Raw genomic sequence first — 18,004 nt, 5'->3', positions numbered from 1 at the left:
ATCAAGCACACAGCAAGTGAACTGACTGCGTTCCTTTTTCGGAAGATTAGAGCCCTTCATGTTCAGAAAAGAGAATATTGAGACAGGCACCAACTCCAATAGACCACCTTTTCTCTCTTAAAATACCCTGGAAGTTACAGAACATTTTCATTCTTTACTATCATTATTTTTCCCAGAAGTCAGACAGAGCATGCAGACAGGTAAAAAATAGATATGGAATGAATAACCCTGTTATTAAAATGTTCAACCATTAGCTAGATTCATGGAAGTACAAACATGTGCATTCCATAAGCCAGCATGTCTACTCTTACAAACCAAATTTCTGTGATATCTATATGGTCATACACTTCCCAAGGCCTTTTGCACTAGTCTGAACAACTTAAAATGCAAAAACATGTAATTTAGCTGCAGACACATAGTAAATAACACCCAATAATTTCCTCATCAAAAACTGTTATAGCTAAAGAGAACTACTATTCAAATGTGTTTAATTAAATTGTAAGATTTATTCTGAAAAGCAGAGCAATTTTAAATATTAGTATTTATTTTTGCATTTCATCTCTTAGTTGTAATGCTGTATGGTCAAACCTTGCTGTATTGATAGGTTGAGAACTATCAGTCAAGAAGGATTTCATGCTGCGTACACTGAGGCACTGATGCCAAATTTAGGAAACAGTCACAGGACACAGGATCCCCTTGAGACAACACAAAGCACCAAACCTTGCCTTGTCCAGATGGCACTTGGAGCAGACTGACCTCACACCTTTGATATTTATGAGTAGCCATCAAGAAAAGACTGAGCAAATTTTTGTCTGAACAGTAAAAATCTCATTTAGCCACTCTGTCCCACGGATGACAGCAGAATGGTTCCATGGGTAAAACTCCATACCCTGATGGTATGTTCCCAAAAATCTGGAATACAAACCTATTTATTAAAGACTCTGAGTATCACCACACATCAACAGTATCAGTTATTAGGAGAGACCAGCAACACTCAGCTCAAAAGAGGTACAACACACCTCAGATTGCACGTTCCAGTTGCAACAATGATGACTTGAGATGGGAACATCTCTTACACAAACCTCTTTAAAGGGTGAAAGCTTTTGGTTAACATTTATTTGATCAGATTTTAGTGAGACATGAGGACTCTGAATCTCTTTTAGCGACATTGAGCAGAAAACTACATTGACATCAGCCATTCCCATCACAAACAAAACCAGAACTTTAAAGTTCCACGTGCACTGTAGGAAATAACACTGACTTATTGACAGATCTGCCTTCTGCAGACAGCTGCAATGCAGTGGACAAAATCTAAGACAACCAAGGGGCTGAAAATAGTCCAGGTTAAAGTACACAGAGCTCCACATCAGCTCATCTGCCCTTCTTTGATTCTGTAAGAACAGATGTACACTATCTGCTAATTATCTTCCTCTATGCAACAGACTCCGATATTTTGCTGGGATATTTTTATAGCATACTTTGATATTTTTATCATGATTGGAAAAACAATTTAGATAAGGAAAGATCTAACTAAAAGGCTTGCCTAGTCATCATTCTCATAATTATTTAGGGCTTACATTCATCCTTCCTATGGAAGCAGTTTGCAATCTATTCTGAACAACTCACTAGGGATGATAGTGCTTGAGCTGAGAGCTGAGCTTCTTCGAAGGTCAGACACTCATGGAATAACCATTATGCATCAGCAAATTAGGAAATTCAGAGATATATATTTGTAATAACAGAATTATAAGCCCTTAATACAAGGTATTGCCTCCATTTTTACAGACTGAGTTAATTTTTGGCTGGTCAAGAGGCCCCATGTGTTGACTTCTGAACATGTCATGGAACCAAGACTGCTGTATTTTCAGTCCCAGCTGGAGTCTCCTTTGTGAGCTGTGTTCTACCTTCTGGCTAAAATACTTGCCACATTTATCCAAATCCCTGAAGACAAAGATGACTTTAAAAAGCCCCAAAAATGCAAAAATATTAAAAAAAAAAAACTACATAGAACAAACAGCTGCTCTAGGTTGCCTTGTGCTTAGGGAAAACATGCTGCATCCCAAACCACACAGTATGTTCCCTGTAAGAGAAAGAAAAATTACAAAATGACATTGTTTCTGTGTAACCTGACATCCTATTCACCTCTAGAGCAGCCATATTGACATCTCAGTATTCATTCACAATAACACTTTTCTAGTCCAAGAAGAAACAAACTCAAAGAAGTAGTCAGAGGAGCTTGGCTTGGTAGGAGGTGCTGGCTAATGCTCAAGCAGGAAAGACGTGCACCAGCCCCTTCAAAAAAAGATCATCTTCCAACAGCAGATTTCATACCCAGAAAAAAAGTGCAGTTTTAATCAGCCTAGAGAGCTCCCTGTAAATGCAAGTCATTCTAAGATATAAAGTATGAAAACACATTACAATGCCTGTTCACATGGCCATTAGAGCTATGAAAATAATCCTTAAATGATAATTACATCACTGGTTTTACAATTTAATGTCTGGCAAAATTACGGACATACCATATGTAACAGGCATATTGACCTAATTTATCAAATATCTTTTTTAAAATTCGTTAAAATCAAAAGCAGTTTGGCATCCAGCCATAGAACAAAGTGTCCCTGAGTACAGCTTCAAGGCCAAATAAGAGCTAGCACATATGTAAATATGTGCAAATAGGAACTAACTGTTCAGTTACAAAGACCTATCTCTGTGACTGGAAGTCTGTTCATGGATCACTCAGCAGCACAAATTGACAGGAATGTGCACAGGACAAATATTACTTATATTTGCATAATTTTCAAGAATCCCCATCCAAAATGAAGATTTTTTAAAAGCATATTTTTAAGATATAATTTTTGTATGTAGAAATAGAAAAATAGCTGACAAGCATTCAGACCTCACAGTCATCACTCAGCAGATTTCAAATATCTCCCATGTTTTGCTGTGTTCATAATTCCATTACACTTATAATGAAACACACAGATACAAAAGTTAAAAAGAGTATTTTATTTTTTAAGGAAAGTTAACATATTTAGCAAGCACTTTGTAGTATTGTAACACAAGCAAATTTCCCACACTTATACAAATCAATTCTACAGTAGTACCAGCAGTACATAAAGAGAAAGGGGGAAAAATGGGAAAAGAGGACAGAAAAAGAAAAAAGGGAGGGGGGGGCGGGGGGAAGAGTGAGAGAAGGAGATAGAGAGACAGAGAGAGAGAAAATGAGATCAAAAGGGCAAAAATAAAAAAAAGGGACAGCTATGCTCTACATAGCACAGTACAGGGTAAAAAGCCAATTTTGGACATAGTGAGATTTTCTGCAGCTTTTCTGCCATCATAGCAAAATGTAAAACCCAGTCCTTTAGTACCATTTTCCCAAAAATGAATAAAATAGAGAGAAGTAAAAGATAGTTCTTCCTGAGCAGCAAGACAACAACTTTGATAGGACATCAGGTCAATTTTGCAGGAGGAAACTGTCATGCATTTAACTACAATGCTGTGGAACTTGCAGGACTTGAAGAAAGTTGTTCTTGAAATCTGAAAGGAAAGCAATACTCTAACTAGTACAAAGTGCACAGTACCACTACTGCCTACCTGTGCTACAGCAACATAAACGACTTACAGGCATTACACTTGGAGCACTTTGATGCAGATCTGCTCCCCTGCACATCCCCATTAGCTGCATGTGGAGAATGAGAAGCTCTTGGGCACGGATACCATCCCTATGATAATAATTCTAACAGAATAGGAGTCACTAATATTACTATTTATATTACTCATTTTTGGTCTGCAAAGAAGACAGGGAGATGACAGAGGAGGTAGGACTGACACTGAAGAAAGCTTCGAGCATCAGCAACTTATTATCTAAAAGTCCCTCATACCTTTTCTATGCAGCCTCCCATGGGCAGCTCCACACAGCTCTGACTCTTTCTTCTCTCTTCCTTCTGCAGTTCCAGCTGGCTCCTTCCTGTCCCTAGCACAGCCACCTAACCGTGTGTGACCCTTGCATGACATCTCACCTTTTCTGCCTCTTACATGACCTCCTGTCCCGTCCTCCTCACAGCAGACTCCAACTGACCCCAACCAGCTCACCCACTCTTTATCACACCCATGGCTGTGAGGGCAAGGCTGTTCCACTCTTTGGTAATTAATACAGCTGCAATATATTGGGGACAAGATTGCCTTCAGCACCATCTCTATCTGTCCTCCCACAGACAGGGCCCATTGGTAAAATGAAAAAAGTCTACCGTGGTGCCTCTTTGTCACTTTACAGAATTTTCCCCATGTTGTCTGCCAGGAACGGGTTACAAGCATCCAGACACAGAAAGTGCCCAAAGGAATAAAATCATAATTCACAAGCAAAAACATAACTTACCAGCATTTCAGTATCACTCAGGTTGTCTGTGTAACGTTTGAAGATCATTCTTCCAGAAATCAGCTGTTGAAGGGATGATTGTTCCACCAATAAACTGTTGGTTCCTTGGAGTCCCCTGATTTTCACTGATGGGCTTCCACACAGTGAGATTCAGGTGCCTCCTGTGCTTTTATGAAACTTGTTCCCATAGCAGCCCACAATAGGTGTGTTTGCCTTGAATAAAGCTGTGTCTGATATTGGACAAATATTCACTTCAATGTATGCTGTCAATTAACTGTTTAACCGGCTAAAAAGTGGTCATTTAGCAGAAAACTGACACGTAAATTTATGCAAAATTCACAAAATACTCAAGCAATCAACTTTCACCCATCAATAAAGGGCCTGGATCCAGCAGAGTACTTGATCTCATCCATGCAATTGCTGACTCCTGCTGTTAACAAGGTGTTATTTCCAATGTTGCGTGGTACCAGCTCACACGATGTCAGAGTGGAAAGGTTCTTACACACAGAGCCAAATACTGACTCCTACATTGTTTTTTCTGTTATGTTACCCTCTTTTTATGTGAGATTATTGGCTGGGCTCAGGTAACATCTCAAATTGTGGCTGCACTGACACATCAATCTCCATATGAGACCACCTTGTATGAGAGGAAATTCACATTGTGGATTGCTCTGCAGCTGAGGAGTAGAAGTATGATATACCACAAGTTCCAAATCTCTGCATTTCCAACACATTCCGGCAAAACTGACTGATCATATCTGTGCTCCACACCCAATAAAGAAAATGTGTATGTTGTACAGTCATAGAATATAGATAACTGCCTTTTAAATGCATACAACAATGAAGATGTCACTGAGCCAAACCGCATAATGAAAATTCTGAGATCATTATTGGGGGAAAAAAAAGCCTTATTTTGAGAGTTTTCAAATTGTAACAAACAGTGACAGAGACACTTCAGTCTATATAGTGGAAATAGTACCTGTGTGACTGAACAGAGAGATATGGAACAGATTATACCACCAGGTCATACATGGAAGAAAAACTGTATTGTTAACTCTGTTAAATTACAAGGCTACTTGCACAACATACTGATTTATTCAGAGCATTCTCATGATCTTGTCATTCTGTTACATGACTTATAACTTTTTCACAATGCAGGTCATACATTGTGAAACTTAGGTTTTATTTCAGATCAGTAATGGTAAATACTTATTCCTGATTCTGTAAGGCAGATGTAGGATCCCAGGGCAGGATAAATCAGATAGAAAATTTCAATTAAACTTCTTCACTGTTATGGTCGGGCACTGGAACAGGTTGTTTGGGGAGGTTTTTCAATCTCTGTCCTTGGAGGTTTTTTAGGCCACACTGGACAAAGCCCTGAGTAACTTGGTTTGACCATTTTTTAAATAGATTAGATGAAGGACCTCCTGGGGTTCCTTTCATCCTGAATTATTCTTGAAGTATACCTTGAAATATAAGTACATATTAATCTACTTGGTGACTTCTCTTTCCTCGTGTAAAAAGCAACATTGAGAAAAACAGACCTTAATTATTGCATAAGAAAAAAGGCAAAAATAAACCCCAACTCTTTTATAAATATAACATAAATGATAAAGACTATAATCTTTATTTCTCTCAACCACTTAGACATCCTTTCCTTTATAAATGTTCACAAAACATGTTCCAGGCTACTTAGACTAATAACAGTATTATTCATGTTTCATTTTTGCTCAGAACAAATGCATATAATGAAAAAGTTTATCTAAGGCTTAGAATATTTCACACATAAAAGATATCTTGAATTTCCAGCCAAATAATTTTGGACAGTGTGTCAGAAACACATTGGATAGTCTAAGTGGCAAAGGTATCAAACATTTCTAAAACTATAATAGTTTTCCTGTGTAGAAAAATGCATCATCTTAGCAAATTTGCAGCAGCAGTTTCCCACATGAACTACAGTGGCGTCAGATGGGTAGAAGATAGAAGAATAAGCCAGAAGATAACTCCCCTAGTACTGCCAAAAGTTGGATAATATAAAGGTGAATTCTTTTAAAATGAATGGCTATTGTAATAAGCAATACTAACTTTGACTACAATATATAAACTTAAGACATAAGAAAATGGGACTGCATCCAGTAAGAGAAAGCAGCTGTTTTTTTTCCTAAATACAGGTGGATTTTGATCAGCCTGACTAGCAGTACCAAATAAAAAGAGCAAATGAAAACAAAATTAACTTGTTTCACAAAGCACTCATCATTAGCAAGGTGTGATCAAGGGATGAAAATATTGTAATTTTTAAGTTTGCCAATGTTGCTTCTAATTCAATTTCTTCTCTGTTATTCCACCAAACAATAGAGTAAAATAATGTTTCCTGGGCTTGTCTGCTTGAAAGGTCAACCCTTCCTCAACCCAAACCTAATGTCAAAATCAAAACTAAAGATGATCTTATTATTCACTCTGGCTTCTACTTGCTGAAACAAAACCAATGAAATTGTTTTCCTGTTCAGTGACCAATGATGCAATATTTTGTATATGAGCATCTGTAGGAAAAGGTAAAGAAAACTTGGAGTTTGGAAAAAAACAAAACTACATTGAACAAAAAAAATTACAACCCTGCTTGAGAATACAGATATTTATTTTCTTTAACAAGAGCCACTGAAGAAGGTTAAGCTCATATTTGAGAGATGATCCTCCAATTCCTATTCTAGAAACTTAGGACAAATGGACAAGTATCAGTGACCCAAATACAGCACAACTCACCAATCTGGTCATTTGGCTTGCTCCTCAAGCAGCAAATTGAATTTTTTTCAGAGAAGGAACCTCATGAGCACTGCCACATCTTGTCCCAGTCCAACTGCTGCCTACTCATCAACTATCTCATTTTGAAAAAGACAGTAGCCTGCTTAAGTAACCTGATACCATGAAGAATAAGCCATTCTTAGCTTTCAGTACCATCTCATCCCTTTCAATGGTCTAAAAATTTTTTAAAAGAAGGACCTAACCACATGTGCCCTCCAAGAACATAATAAAAACAAAGTATGAAAGTAAAAATGTGAAACCATACATTACACCCTGCTAAGGTATGTAACAGTATCACATGAATTTTCCAACAGCACTTATAAAGACCTATTTTTCTTGAAGAAGTCACCAGTACCAAGGCATCTGAAAAGAATACAAGACCTACAGAAAAAAATTTGCCTGAAGTATATCATTTTATAGCTGAGATCCTAAAAGAAAATCAACCAACAAATAGAAAGGTGAATATTTACCTTGTAAAATTCATACCTTCTCAAAACAGGACTGCAAAGTGCTAACCCATCAGCCTTCCATACTTCCACATCATTTACTGGATATAAGATTATCTGAGCTTTTGTTTGAAGTATATTCTTTTCTTTTGGAAAATATCTTTCTGCACAAGAGATGCCTTCCTGGACATGTAATTTCTTTCCCAAACCTTAGGAAATACATTTGATACTTTCTGAACATGGACTTCTTGAAAACGGCCCTTTTTGCTTCAATAATCCCTTGATAAAACGATTTATCAGGTTTATTTTTAATAAGGAAAAAATTACTCTTGTTCAAACTGAATATAAAAGACAAAATACAATAGAAGTTTTAAAACCATTCACATTTTGTTTCTGTCTTTTTGATTATATATGTTCTCCATATTCCACTGTAGAATGATAAAATAAATAAAAAGGCAGTTAAAATGATTAATTTCTCTGTGGAAATCTGTGTTGCCTGTATGGTCTGGGGCTGATAGGCACAGATTAGATATCTATATATTGTGGGATGATATGGGGTTGTAGTTGTTAAAGTTGTTCAGGTTTATGTTCACCAGAAGGGCCTGTGGGAAGGCTCAGCTGCAGGCTCTGGGTGGTTGGAGGTCACTGGGGGTCAGGGGCAGTTATGGACAGCAGCTGCAGCTGAGCAGCCAATAGTGCCCTTCTGTTAAATTCTGGTTTTGTCTGGTTGAGATTAAAGGTATAAAAGGGGAGTGATTTCTACAATAAAGCAGATGGGTGCATAAGGGGGTCCATGTCTCTTTGTTCCCCAGTGCTACAGAATACTGCATTCCCTTTTAGATTTAACTCCAGGTAGCTTGAAAGCATTAAGAGTCTGTTGCAGAGCTGCTGTACAATTCTTTCTTCATTTGCAAACACTGCATCACCTTGTTTGTGCTGTGAGAACTCCCAGGATGCAGAGACTGCTGCAAAGATGTACTGAGATATACTGAAAAAAAGAAAATACTTCCTTCTTGCATACCTGTAGGGTAATACATCTCGGGTGTTTTCTGAGCTCCAGTCTGAAAGCCCAACCCCCAGCTGGGTGTGGGGGTGTGTGTTACCAAAACCTCACAAACACTAGTTCCCTTGTACACAGCTCACCCTGATCATATGCACTGATGGTGAATCTAAATTTCCTTCCCCTCTTCAGACTACACAGAAGAATCATCTACTGCTGGGGATTATTTTAGCTCTTCCTGAATCATCCTATCTCCACGCTGAAGAGGAGTCAAGGATTTCCTGTTCATTTTCAGTGCATCATGCCACTGAAATTATACCTTTTCTCTCCTCTGCATACTTGAGATGAAATTACTGAGGACAAATAAAGAACAAGGTACCTGCCCCGAGGAAGCCACACTAGAAGCTGCTGGTGCCAAAACGGCAATGGAACTATGTGGAATTCATCACTGTTTGCTAAACAACCCATGTCTCTGCTCCACACACAGTGCTGCACAAGTTGGATTGGCAGGGAATCTAAATTGGGAAATCTGAATATGGAGATGATGAAGAACATGAAGAAAAGGAGCACTTTGATAAGATCACCTTCTGGTGATAGAGGAATATCCTCTCTGCAAGGGCCATGATGCAAAACAGACTCAGCTGATGAGACAAAGGGGATGGAATACATAACACGTTTGATGAAAGGAAGAAAAAAAAGAATTAACAACTTATAAAATTCTAGCTGTCAGTGGCCCCAGAGTCATGTGTTCAGCTTTCCACTTACTGTGCAGTCGTTGGAAGTCCCCTGTTGCCATGGCATCCTCCTATGCTCAACACCCTCTGCTGGGCACGGGGTTCCTTGCCTGGCATCAAACACATCCCCAGAAAAGCCTTGCCTGGTCAGCTCCTGGAGCTCCCCCATTTGTCCCGTGTGACCTGATTACAGCTTTGATCGATGGCCAGAGCAGCCATCTGCAAAGTGCTCACAGCTTCAGCAAAAGGCTGCTTTGATTCCTTTTCAGTGCCTTAAAAGTACTCAAAAAGTCACCTTGAGCAGACAAAGATGACTTCTCTGTCTCTTGTTGATGAGCTTCCACAGATGATCTGATTAGAAAGAGTTTGGTACTGGGCTGCAATGCCACAGAGAGGAACTGATACTGGTTTACCTCTGTTTCTGGCTTTTTCCAGATTCTCTAACTGCATGGAAGTTTTTAACCTAGTGTGCTTCTCTGGTGGTTTTGTGATGAAGTAGAAAAAAAAAATTCTATTGATTTCTGCTCCAAACACCCCAGGCTTTTACATAAATGAAATGTCCTGAAAACAATTATTTCTCATTCATCAGCAAAGCATTCCCCCTGCCCGTGAATGCTTTTCCCTGGTCAGTACAGCTGCATGGGGAGCTCCCAGTCTGCCAAGGCTGAGGACAGCAGGGCTTTGATGTCTTTAATGACTCTCGGTTAATACACTGTGGAAAGTGTTTCCGAGGATACGCTTCTGAGGAGAAACTCTGTGCGTTCTTGTTTGTTCCACAGCAACAAAGAAATGGAAAAAAAAACAACCCAATCCACTGTCACAAGGCAGATTCTGAATTTTACCTCAGTATAACAGAAATATAGCCAGGCCTAACATGTTACGAAACAAGAAAAGAAGGAATTGAAGTAATTTTTTGTCTTTATGTGGCACCACATGATTGAAATGGACAAAGGTCCAGATGTACCAGATGAATCTTGAATAATTGCGTTTAAAAATATTCAAAAGAACCACAATCATTTCTGTTAGGCTGAGGATGTGCAATATGATATTTTATTAGTTTATAGGAATATGAAGTATTCATCAAATTGCCTTGTACTTCTTATTGCCTTTGAGCTCTCACTAGTCTTATGGATGATTAGCTGAGATATTCCTTTCAACAGTTACAATTCCAGAGAGGCAGGAAACAGCAGAGAAATAAAATCATTCTCAAGAATCATCAGAAACTCAGCAACACAAACTGCAGTGGCAGAGGTAGGGTGCAGAACAGACAGGTATTTACTGAGTGAAGCCAATATTCAACTAGAAAAGAAAAAAAACCTCTCTGTTGCCTACAAGTTCGGAAACTAAAAAATTAATATATAAGAAAATTAGTTTCTCTCTGAACCCTGCTGTTCAGTATGTTGGAGAATAAAAAAAGAAAGGAAGAAGTAGAATACCACAGAGTAGACCCCCTTGGACATGATAGCCCGCAGATTTAAAAGCATTTTAGCAAAACTGAATATTCAACAAGCTTCTGCTTTTAAAGGACCTCAGAGTGTAACTAGTTATACATGGTAAAAAACAGGATTTCATTTCTCAGAATTGATATTTTTAAAACTAATGGGGAATAGTCCTCTCTTACACTTTCCATCTCACTAAGACTGCCCTAGACTGAGATAGGAAAAATAAAATATTTTTATCTCCTGTATCTTAATAAAATATTTTTGTCTCCTGTGTCTTAATAGATGGCATCACCCCCTCTAAGTCATCTTTTATATTTTATACACAACCCTTTTGCACAAGAATGTCTAATTTGCAAATTAATCTATACTTATGCAAATCTAGGTTAACAAAAACCTAGCATTGGCCACAAATTTCAGTAAACACTATGACATGAAGAAAAAAGAGGGATATCTAGTTTGTGAATCCCAGTAAGACTTTGTCATCTCAGAAATGCAGAGACACAGCAAGACCTTCTTGGCCATTTAATACTGTAAACAGAGAGAAAGGATTTCCTCTGACTCTCCAGCTTCCCACCTTACACACACAAATGGAAAACAGAAATACCAGATCCTTGCTATGAGGACAATTAAAAGACACTGTCATAGGAAAAATTTTCTCAATAAAAATTTCTGTAAGCCTGAATTATGCTAACAGTTTTCTCACACATTATAATCAGCCTAATATATATATCAACTATATACTGGTTGTATAATAGCTGGCTGCAGGTATGAGATTCTGAATCAAATGCTTTCAATGGAAATTCTAGACTGAACTACAAAAAAACCCCAAAACAAACTAGATTTTATCCACTCTCAATGTGAAGTCCATCACTACATTTGCTGCTTGTGAATATAAGTACACAGAATTTTAATGATAATCTCACTTGCTTACTTATGCATAGAAATTATTTCAGGCAACAGTGTCACAAGAATTTTAGCATATCTGTAAATTCCAGTAAAATTAATTAAATTTGGGAACAAATATACAACACATTCTTAAATGCTTTCTCAAAAAGAAGTTCAGCTGTACTGAGTTCTTACCAGACTATGGCACAAATTAAACACAGAAATCCCACATATTTTATAGTACAGAACCTATTTTAAAAATAGACATACTTGTGTACTGTGTATTAAAATGGGACATTAATCTCGAAAATTCTGATATAATCTTAATTAGAGTGTTAAAAAACATGCTTGCAATATTGTCATTATAAAAGTGATCATGAATCTTTTTCAGAGAAAAGAGAGCTTTTACTTCACAAGTTTTATCTATATAAAAAAGTTCAATAGACACCAATATTAAATCACTCTAAATAAACAGACTGTATATCTGCATTGAAAGTTTAACCACAGCACAATGATTAGGAAAAAATCCAGAAAACACCTTTTTCAAGGACAATTCTAACCTCTTGCCTTCACTTATAAATGGAAACAAGCTGCCACACAGTTCAGCAGTAAAGGAGGATAAAGAACTGATAATAATCCTTGTGCTCCTCACATGAACTCCAACAAGGCATTTGAATGAGACTTTTAAAGCTGTAAATTGTCCATCAAAATACAGAATAACTTTTGCTAATCCTCATGGCCACAAATTACTAATCCATCTGGAAAGCTTTTTTTTTTTTTTTGCATGTGTTTACAAGGATCTCAACATCATCAGACAGAAAGACAACTGGGTTAGTAGCATGGGACAAAAATAAACTGAAAGAAACCTGAAAAAACAAAACCCGACAGAAATAAAAACTCTAAAGCAGTTGACCAGAGAATAAGGAGGATTTGCAGAAGTACTTACAGCTTTCAATCTCCAGCGTGCAGTTCTGCTCATCCAGCGGATATCGCCGCAGGTCCATCATACAAGCAGCTGTTGTCGTAATTCTGGGAAGGAAAGGGAAGAGTTTGTTAATGTGCCCTGTGCTAATCTTGCCTCCATCACACTTTGCTGAAAGAAGAAACTGTATTTCTACATAACTGATGCCTGGTTTTACTTGGACACCATGTCTGCTGCTTGCCTGAAAGCAATGCTGTCCTAGGGAGGTTATCCCAGCCTGGTGATCATGAGCAACTTCCCCTTGACATGAGTGTTTTCTGCTGGGTGTTCAGCACAGCTGACTGGCCAAAGCACCTGGGGAACCTGCTTCCACACGTTTAGAACAATGAGAGCACTGTGCAGCAGCCGTTTGTACAAGCTTTCTTCCAGCTGAAAGGCTGACCAAATGAATTAGCTCAAACTGCAGAATCCAGGATGATGATCTCCACAGTGGGACCCAAGATGGAGCAGATGAAGTGCCTACAGCCCATGCAAGCACTGAGACATCACAGGATCAATGTCTTTCCAAGGTATTAATGAGAGACTGGGTGACCAACAGAATCTCAAAATCCTGTCTCATGTATGAGGTTTACTACTGGTCTTTCATAATGGATATTTAGAATGTTCAACAGCAGTTCAAAACCCTCTTGCACAATCTTTGTTCTGAGAAAAAGACTTCAGAGAACTTTCATTGGATAGATCTTATTATTTCTCCTTGAATACCTAAGAAGTGTTCATTAGTGGCAGAAAATGACTGTTGCCTGGTCAAAAATGACTGTAGCAACTACTTCTGCAAGGTACTTAAGAACCTTCATAAGTATCCTTGCTGTCCTATCCTATTGGTCTCGGAGAAAAGAAACATCTTTTGGCACCAAGTTCTTTCTTCATTCCATACAGGGGTACTCATAGGATTGCTTTAGATAACATAATGTTTTTAATCAGTGTGTGTTACCAGAGCTGCTTCACAAGAAAGCAAGGGTAAAAAGATTCCTTTGGCACCACTCAGTGAAAGCCTTCAGCTTTTAACAAAATCAGATTGCTGAGGAATGCATGTGCATTGATAGCAAATGCAACTGGAGCAAGCAGCAGCACATATTGGTAAAAAAATCTCTTGGCAGTTCTTAAGGAACCTCTCAGTTCCTTATTTTTTAAATTTTAAGAAAAATCAAAGAAATTGCCCTGTTCCAGTATCATTTTAAGACTGATTATTTTGAGACAAACTTTAAGAAAGGTATAGTGAGACCAGAAAAGAATCACAGCTCACATTTTTTCTTAGGTTATGTTTGGGTTTTTTGTGGGGAGGTTTGTTTTGATTTCCTCAGTATTTCCATACTTACCTGTATATTATAGTCAGGAGTTTTACAAGAGGAAAAGGCAGAGCACAGACTTACAGCCAGGGTTTAAATGCACAGAAGGGCTGTGGTGAAAGCTAACCTGGTTGACACTCAGTTTTCTCACAGCTTTCTCTGCACTGAACACTTCCTACCAGCGTCTCCCAGATCCAAGGGTTCCCCACAGAGACAACCCCCAGCCCGTGGGACCCTCAGCAGTGTCTGCTCACACTGATGGAGAGGAGAACTCACAATTCTCACACATTTCCAGAGGATTTTTGGTGCAAAAAACCTGAGAAGGGTCAAAGGCTGCAGATAGTTGGGATAAAATCTCTGTAGGGAACATTAGCAAACCAAAAGACACAATGCCCTACCTCACCAGAAAGTAAAGAAAAAAAAAGTAGCACAGTGAGGAAAATGATTGGTAGAGCAGAGACTTAATCAAGTCAAAACAGAATTTTGAATAATGTATTTAATTCAACTTGCTTGCTCCTTCTTATCCATAATGCAAATCCATTGAAATAAATCAGAAATCTGTCCTTTCCTCTCCTCGTGCCTCCCTCATATTTTTAGCCTGGCTTCTCACATTTATAATAACGTAGAAAAAGTTTTCTTTCATCTTCATAATTATCTAAACAGCAAAACTACCTTTGGATAATTCTTGGTGGTTCCCAATTCATGGTGATTAGCTAAATCAAATTACCAAAGCAAGAGAGTGCAAGAATTACCACCTTGGAATACTTTTAAAGGCAAGAGACATGACCCACACTTTTTCAGACAGAGGAAGAAACAGAAGTTCATTTTAGAATTTGGGAACACTTGAAACAGGCCCAAAGCCTCTCCCCCAGAGCAGAGCTGTTTCAATTTTCACAGCAGGATTAAAAATATTTTTATACAGTCTGTACTAGAGCAAAAAATGTAACATTGTGTTTTGCATAATGTAACCTTGAGAACAAACAATGAAAAAGTGAAAGCTTTTAAAAAAACAACACTGTGACTCAAGGCACTGCAGTCATTAGGGATTATACACAATAACAGGACTCAGAGAAGCACCACATGAAATGAAACACATCACAGAACTGTCTCTCTCACACACTCATCTTTTCATCTGTTGCTAAAGAAAGAGAAACCTTGTGATATTTTATGATTCCCAACAATGAAAATGAGTTTTCATCTTCCTCTTTTATGAAATATATTTTGAATGTTGGCTGATTATGAAGCACAAAAAAAAGCAAACCCTGAAGCACCACTAAACTGACTAAGTAAAGTATTATTCATACTTTTTCTGTAGACCTACAGAAAACTTCATGTGTTAAAACAAGCACAGCTATACTGAAAAAATCTGCACCACCACTGACTTGCAGGGAAAGTAAACTTTGCTGTCAACAATACAAAACAATTCAGATAAACTCTGAGAAAGCTGAAAATCTGCTCACCTCCAAATCTTTAGAGGGTTTGTGATTTGTCAGAAATTCACACTGCTTTTAGAGGCCAAAGGTGAAGGCCATAAAGAACTTTTCTTAAACATTTCCAAATTTAAAGTAAGGCAGAAAATAATACCTGTATTATAATACTAGCCCAGAAGTGCTCGTAGGTCTTATTTTTCAGTTCTTTGAAAGGAACAGTTTTGCAAAGTCCTACAGATTTTGCTTTTCTGACAAGTTCAAACAGGATTTGAAATTCAAAATAGCAACTTAAACAGTTCTGACACCACTAGTGAAGAAAAAACAGCACTGGAAGGCAGGAGAGCAATGCTAATGACGTGTGGAGATGGACAGAATCCAACTCCCTCTTGGAGCTGCAATGGCTTTGCAAAGCTGTGGAGAATAAGCAGTAAGAGAAATTTATCTCTGCCCTGGAAGGAAGCAGCCCTGACCTGTAATTACAGGTTTGCAGACATGCAGAAATGATGAGACAGTTTCAGATTGCTCTCCTGAGTGCTAGTACAAGAACTCTGTAACACCCTCCCCTCCTGTTCTAGCTCTGACAGATCATGGTCCTCTGGAGTCAAAGAGAGAGATGAAGCCCAGGAAAATACAAAACCTGATTCTTTCTCTAAATGTATGCATATATATCCTGTTGAAAGCAGAGTGAAATTCTGCTTCAGATTTGTGTATGTGTAAGCTGACTGACTCCCCATTAACAACATCAGGAGCAATCCAGAGAGCTCACAGGGACAACAGACTGAATCTCTTTATTGAGGACTTTGTAAGAATTCTCTGTGACTGAGAGTCAGGAACTCTCTAAATTAGGTACTGAATAATGTATTGCAGCCAGACTCACTGTTCACCTTTGCTTCTTGGAAAAAGTCCTCCTGCATGACAGCCGGAAATACCTGGGACAGCAGCAGCCAGCAAAACCAATTTTAAATACCTGGAAATTCTGGGAACAAAACATCAGTGGGATAAATCTCTCTCCTGGATGATAGTATTGGATTTAAACATATGTCAGGGTTGATAGACATGCTAACAGATCTACTTTTAATAAAAGAAATTTATTGCTAATCAGAGAGCTCACAGAATTTTTCCTCCTTCTGCTTATTCACAGAAAAGAAAAGCTTCCCTTGCATGATCATAGGTTAAGAGTTGTCTGTAGGAAATGCCAAACAATAGTGATGTTTTTAAATATTCAAAATTAAATCTAAACATTCAGCTACTGAATCTTTCAATTATCAATCAGCTATAAACTTTCAACTGTAGACAGCATATCGAGTCTGGTGTAGTTTTACAGAGAAAAAAGAACAGCTGTTTTATTGATGTTGATGTCTCTGTTTGAGATGAAACAATATACACATGCTACCCAGAATCTGTAAAATGCTCTCTTGTAACACTCCTCCTCAACATTTCCTGAGTATTCCAACCGAAGTGCCAACAGCTCACTTTTCTTACTCCATTTAGAACTCGTTATCTAATGACATGTAGATATTTCCCCCTTGTTTCTGTACTGTGCAATCCTGAGACAGTGAGGTGTTCTCTGAAAGCACCAAGTATATTTGTCAAAGCTGAAAGGCACAATCATAATACAAGTTAAGAATACAAAGGATATGATACTAAAGCATTATCTAAATGTGATACAAGAGAAGAAAAACACTTGTGTAGCTGATAAAACACAGAGTCAGAACCCACACAGAAACTTTGACTTCATTAGGTTTTGTTGTTGCTGAGACTGTTGGTAAAAGAAGCAAACCAGACTTTTAATAGGAAACTAAAATCTCTATGCCTCTGAGCTTTCTTGGGAAGATGTTCTGCATTTCTCTGCCAAAGTACAGCCTATTGTGCCATCTGCATGCCAGCAGGGAAGAGTCATGAAAAACCAGAGAACTGGGCTCTTATTTCATGGTAAAAGAATTCTGTCACAGAGGAATCAGAATTTTGCTGCAGAGTTCCACTCCATCTTCTGCTATACTGCTATATATATGTAGCTCTATAAATTGTTCTTTAAGTGAGATAGCATTTCCTACTAACCTGTCACTGTATCCAAAATTCAGCCACAGCATCATCCTAATTTAAATCCTTGCAAAAAGCACACATCACACTGCAGTAAAATCTTCTGCTACAAAAATCTCAGCTTTAGACTGAATTCATTCAAACCTTTCTCTGAAGTAATAGGCTCTTCTCTAGAAAATAACACCTATATAAAATGGCAGAAGAGCTCAGAGGAGCACTTCGCAATTTTAATATTTTATCACTGAGAAATGTATCCTTGTCTTTCAGCATTCACTTCACTTCTCCCTTTCAAAAGAAATAAATAAAAGGGAGAATGCTAAAATACTACAGGACTTACGGAAAATGAAACAATATGAGCGTGATCGGCAGTATGAAACAAGCAACCTTGAAATAAAGATTTAGTACATCTCCTCCACTTATCCAGAGTTTATATTCCTTTTGCTTTACTAACCATCATTGAAAACCTGAAAGTCTTACTTTCAAATATTTCACAAAACATGTTTCTTACTCTGGCTGGGAAAATTACAGGTCTACTTCACTCAAATAATGTCAGCATTAAAATAAAAAGTGCATTATTTCACTTTC

The 18,004-nt window shown here is 38.0% G+C and overlaps 1 protein-coding gene across 3 annotated transcripts in view; it reads right to left on the bottom strand.

Annotated features, from left to right (window-relative positions):
• The window catches only part of GABRB2 (gamma-aminobutyric acid type A receptor subunit beta2), a 136,127-nt gene that overhangs the window by 47,378 nt on the left and 70,745 nt on the right, over positions 1–18,004 (bottom strand). For all 3 annotated transcript variants that reach the window (XM_083871414.1, XM_083871413.1, XM_083871415.1), the window contains exon 5: positions 12,628–12,710. In XM_083871414.1, the coding sequence (XP_083727540.1) occupies positions 12,628–12,710 (83 nt within the window). The remainder of the gene's footprint in view (positions 1–12,627; positions 12,711–18,004) is intronic.

The sequence above is a fragment of the Zosterops lateralis genome (assembly GCF_965231275.1).
Source record: "Zosterops lateralis genome assembly, chromosome: 14".
Lineage (NCBI taxonomy): Eukaryota > Metazoa > Chordata > Aves > Passeriformes > Zosteropidae > Zosterops > Zosterops lateralis.
Note: the sequence above shows the minus strand (reverse complement) of the source record. Positions and strands in the feature narration are given on the sequence as shown.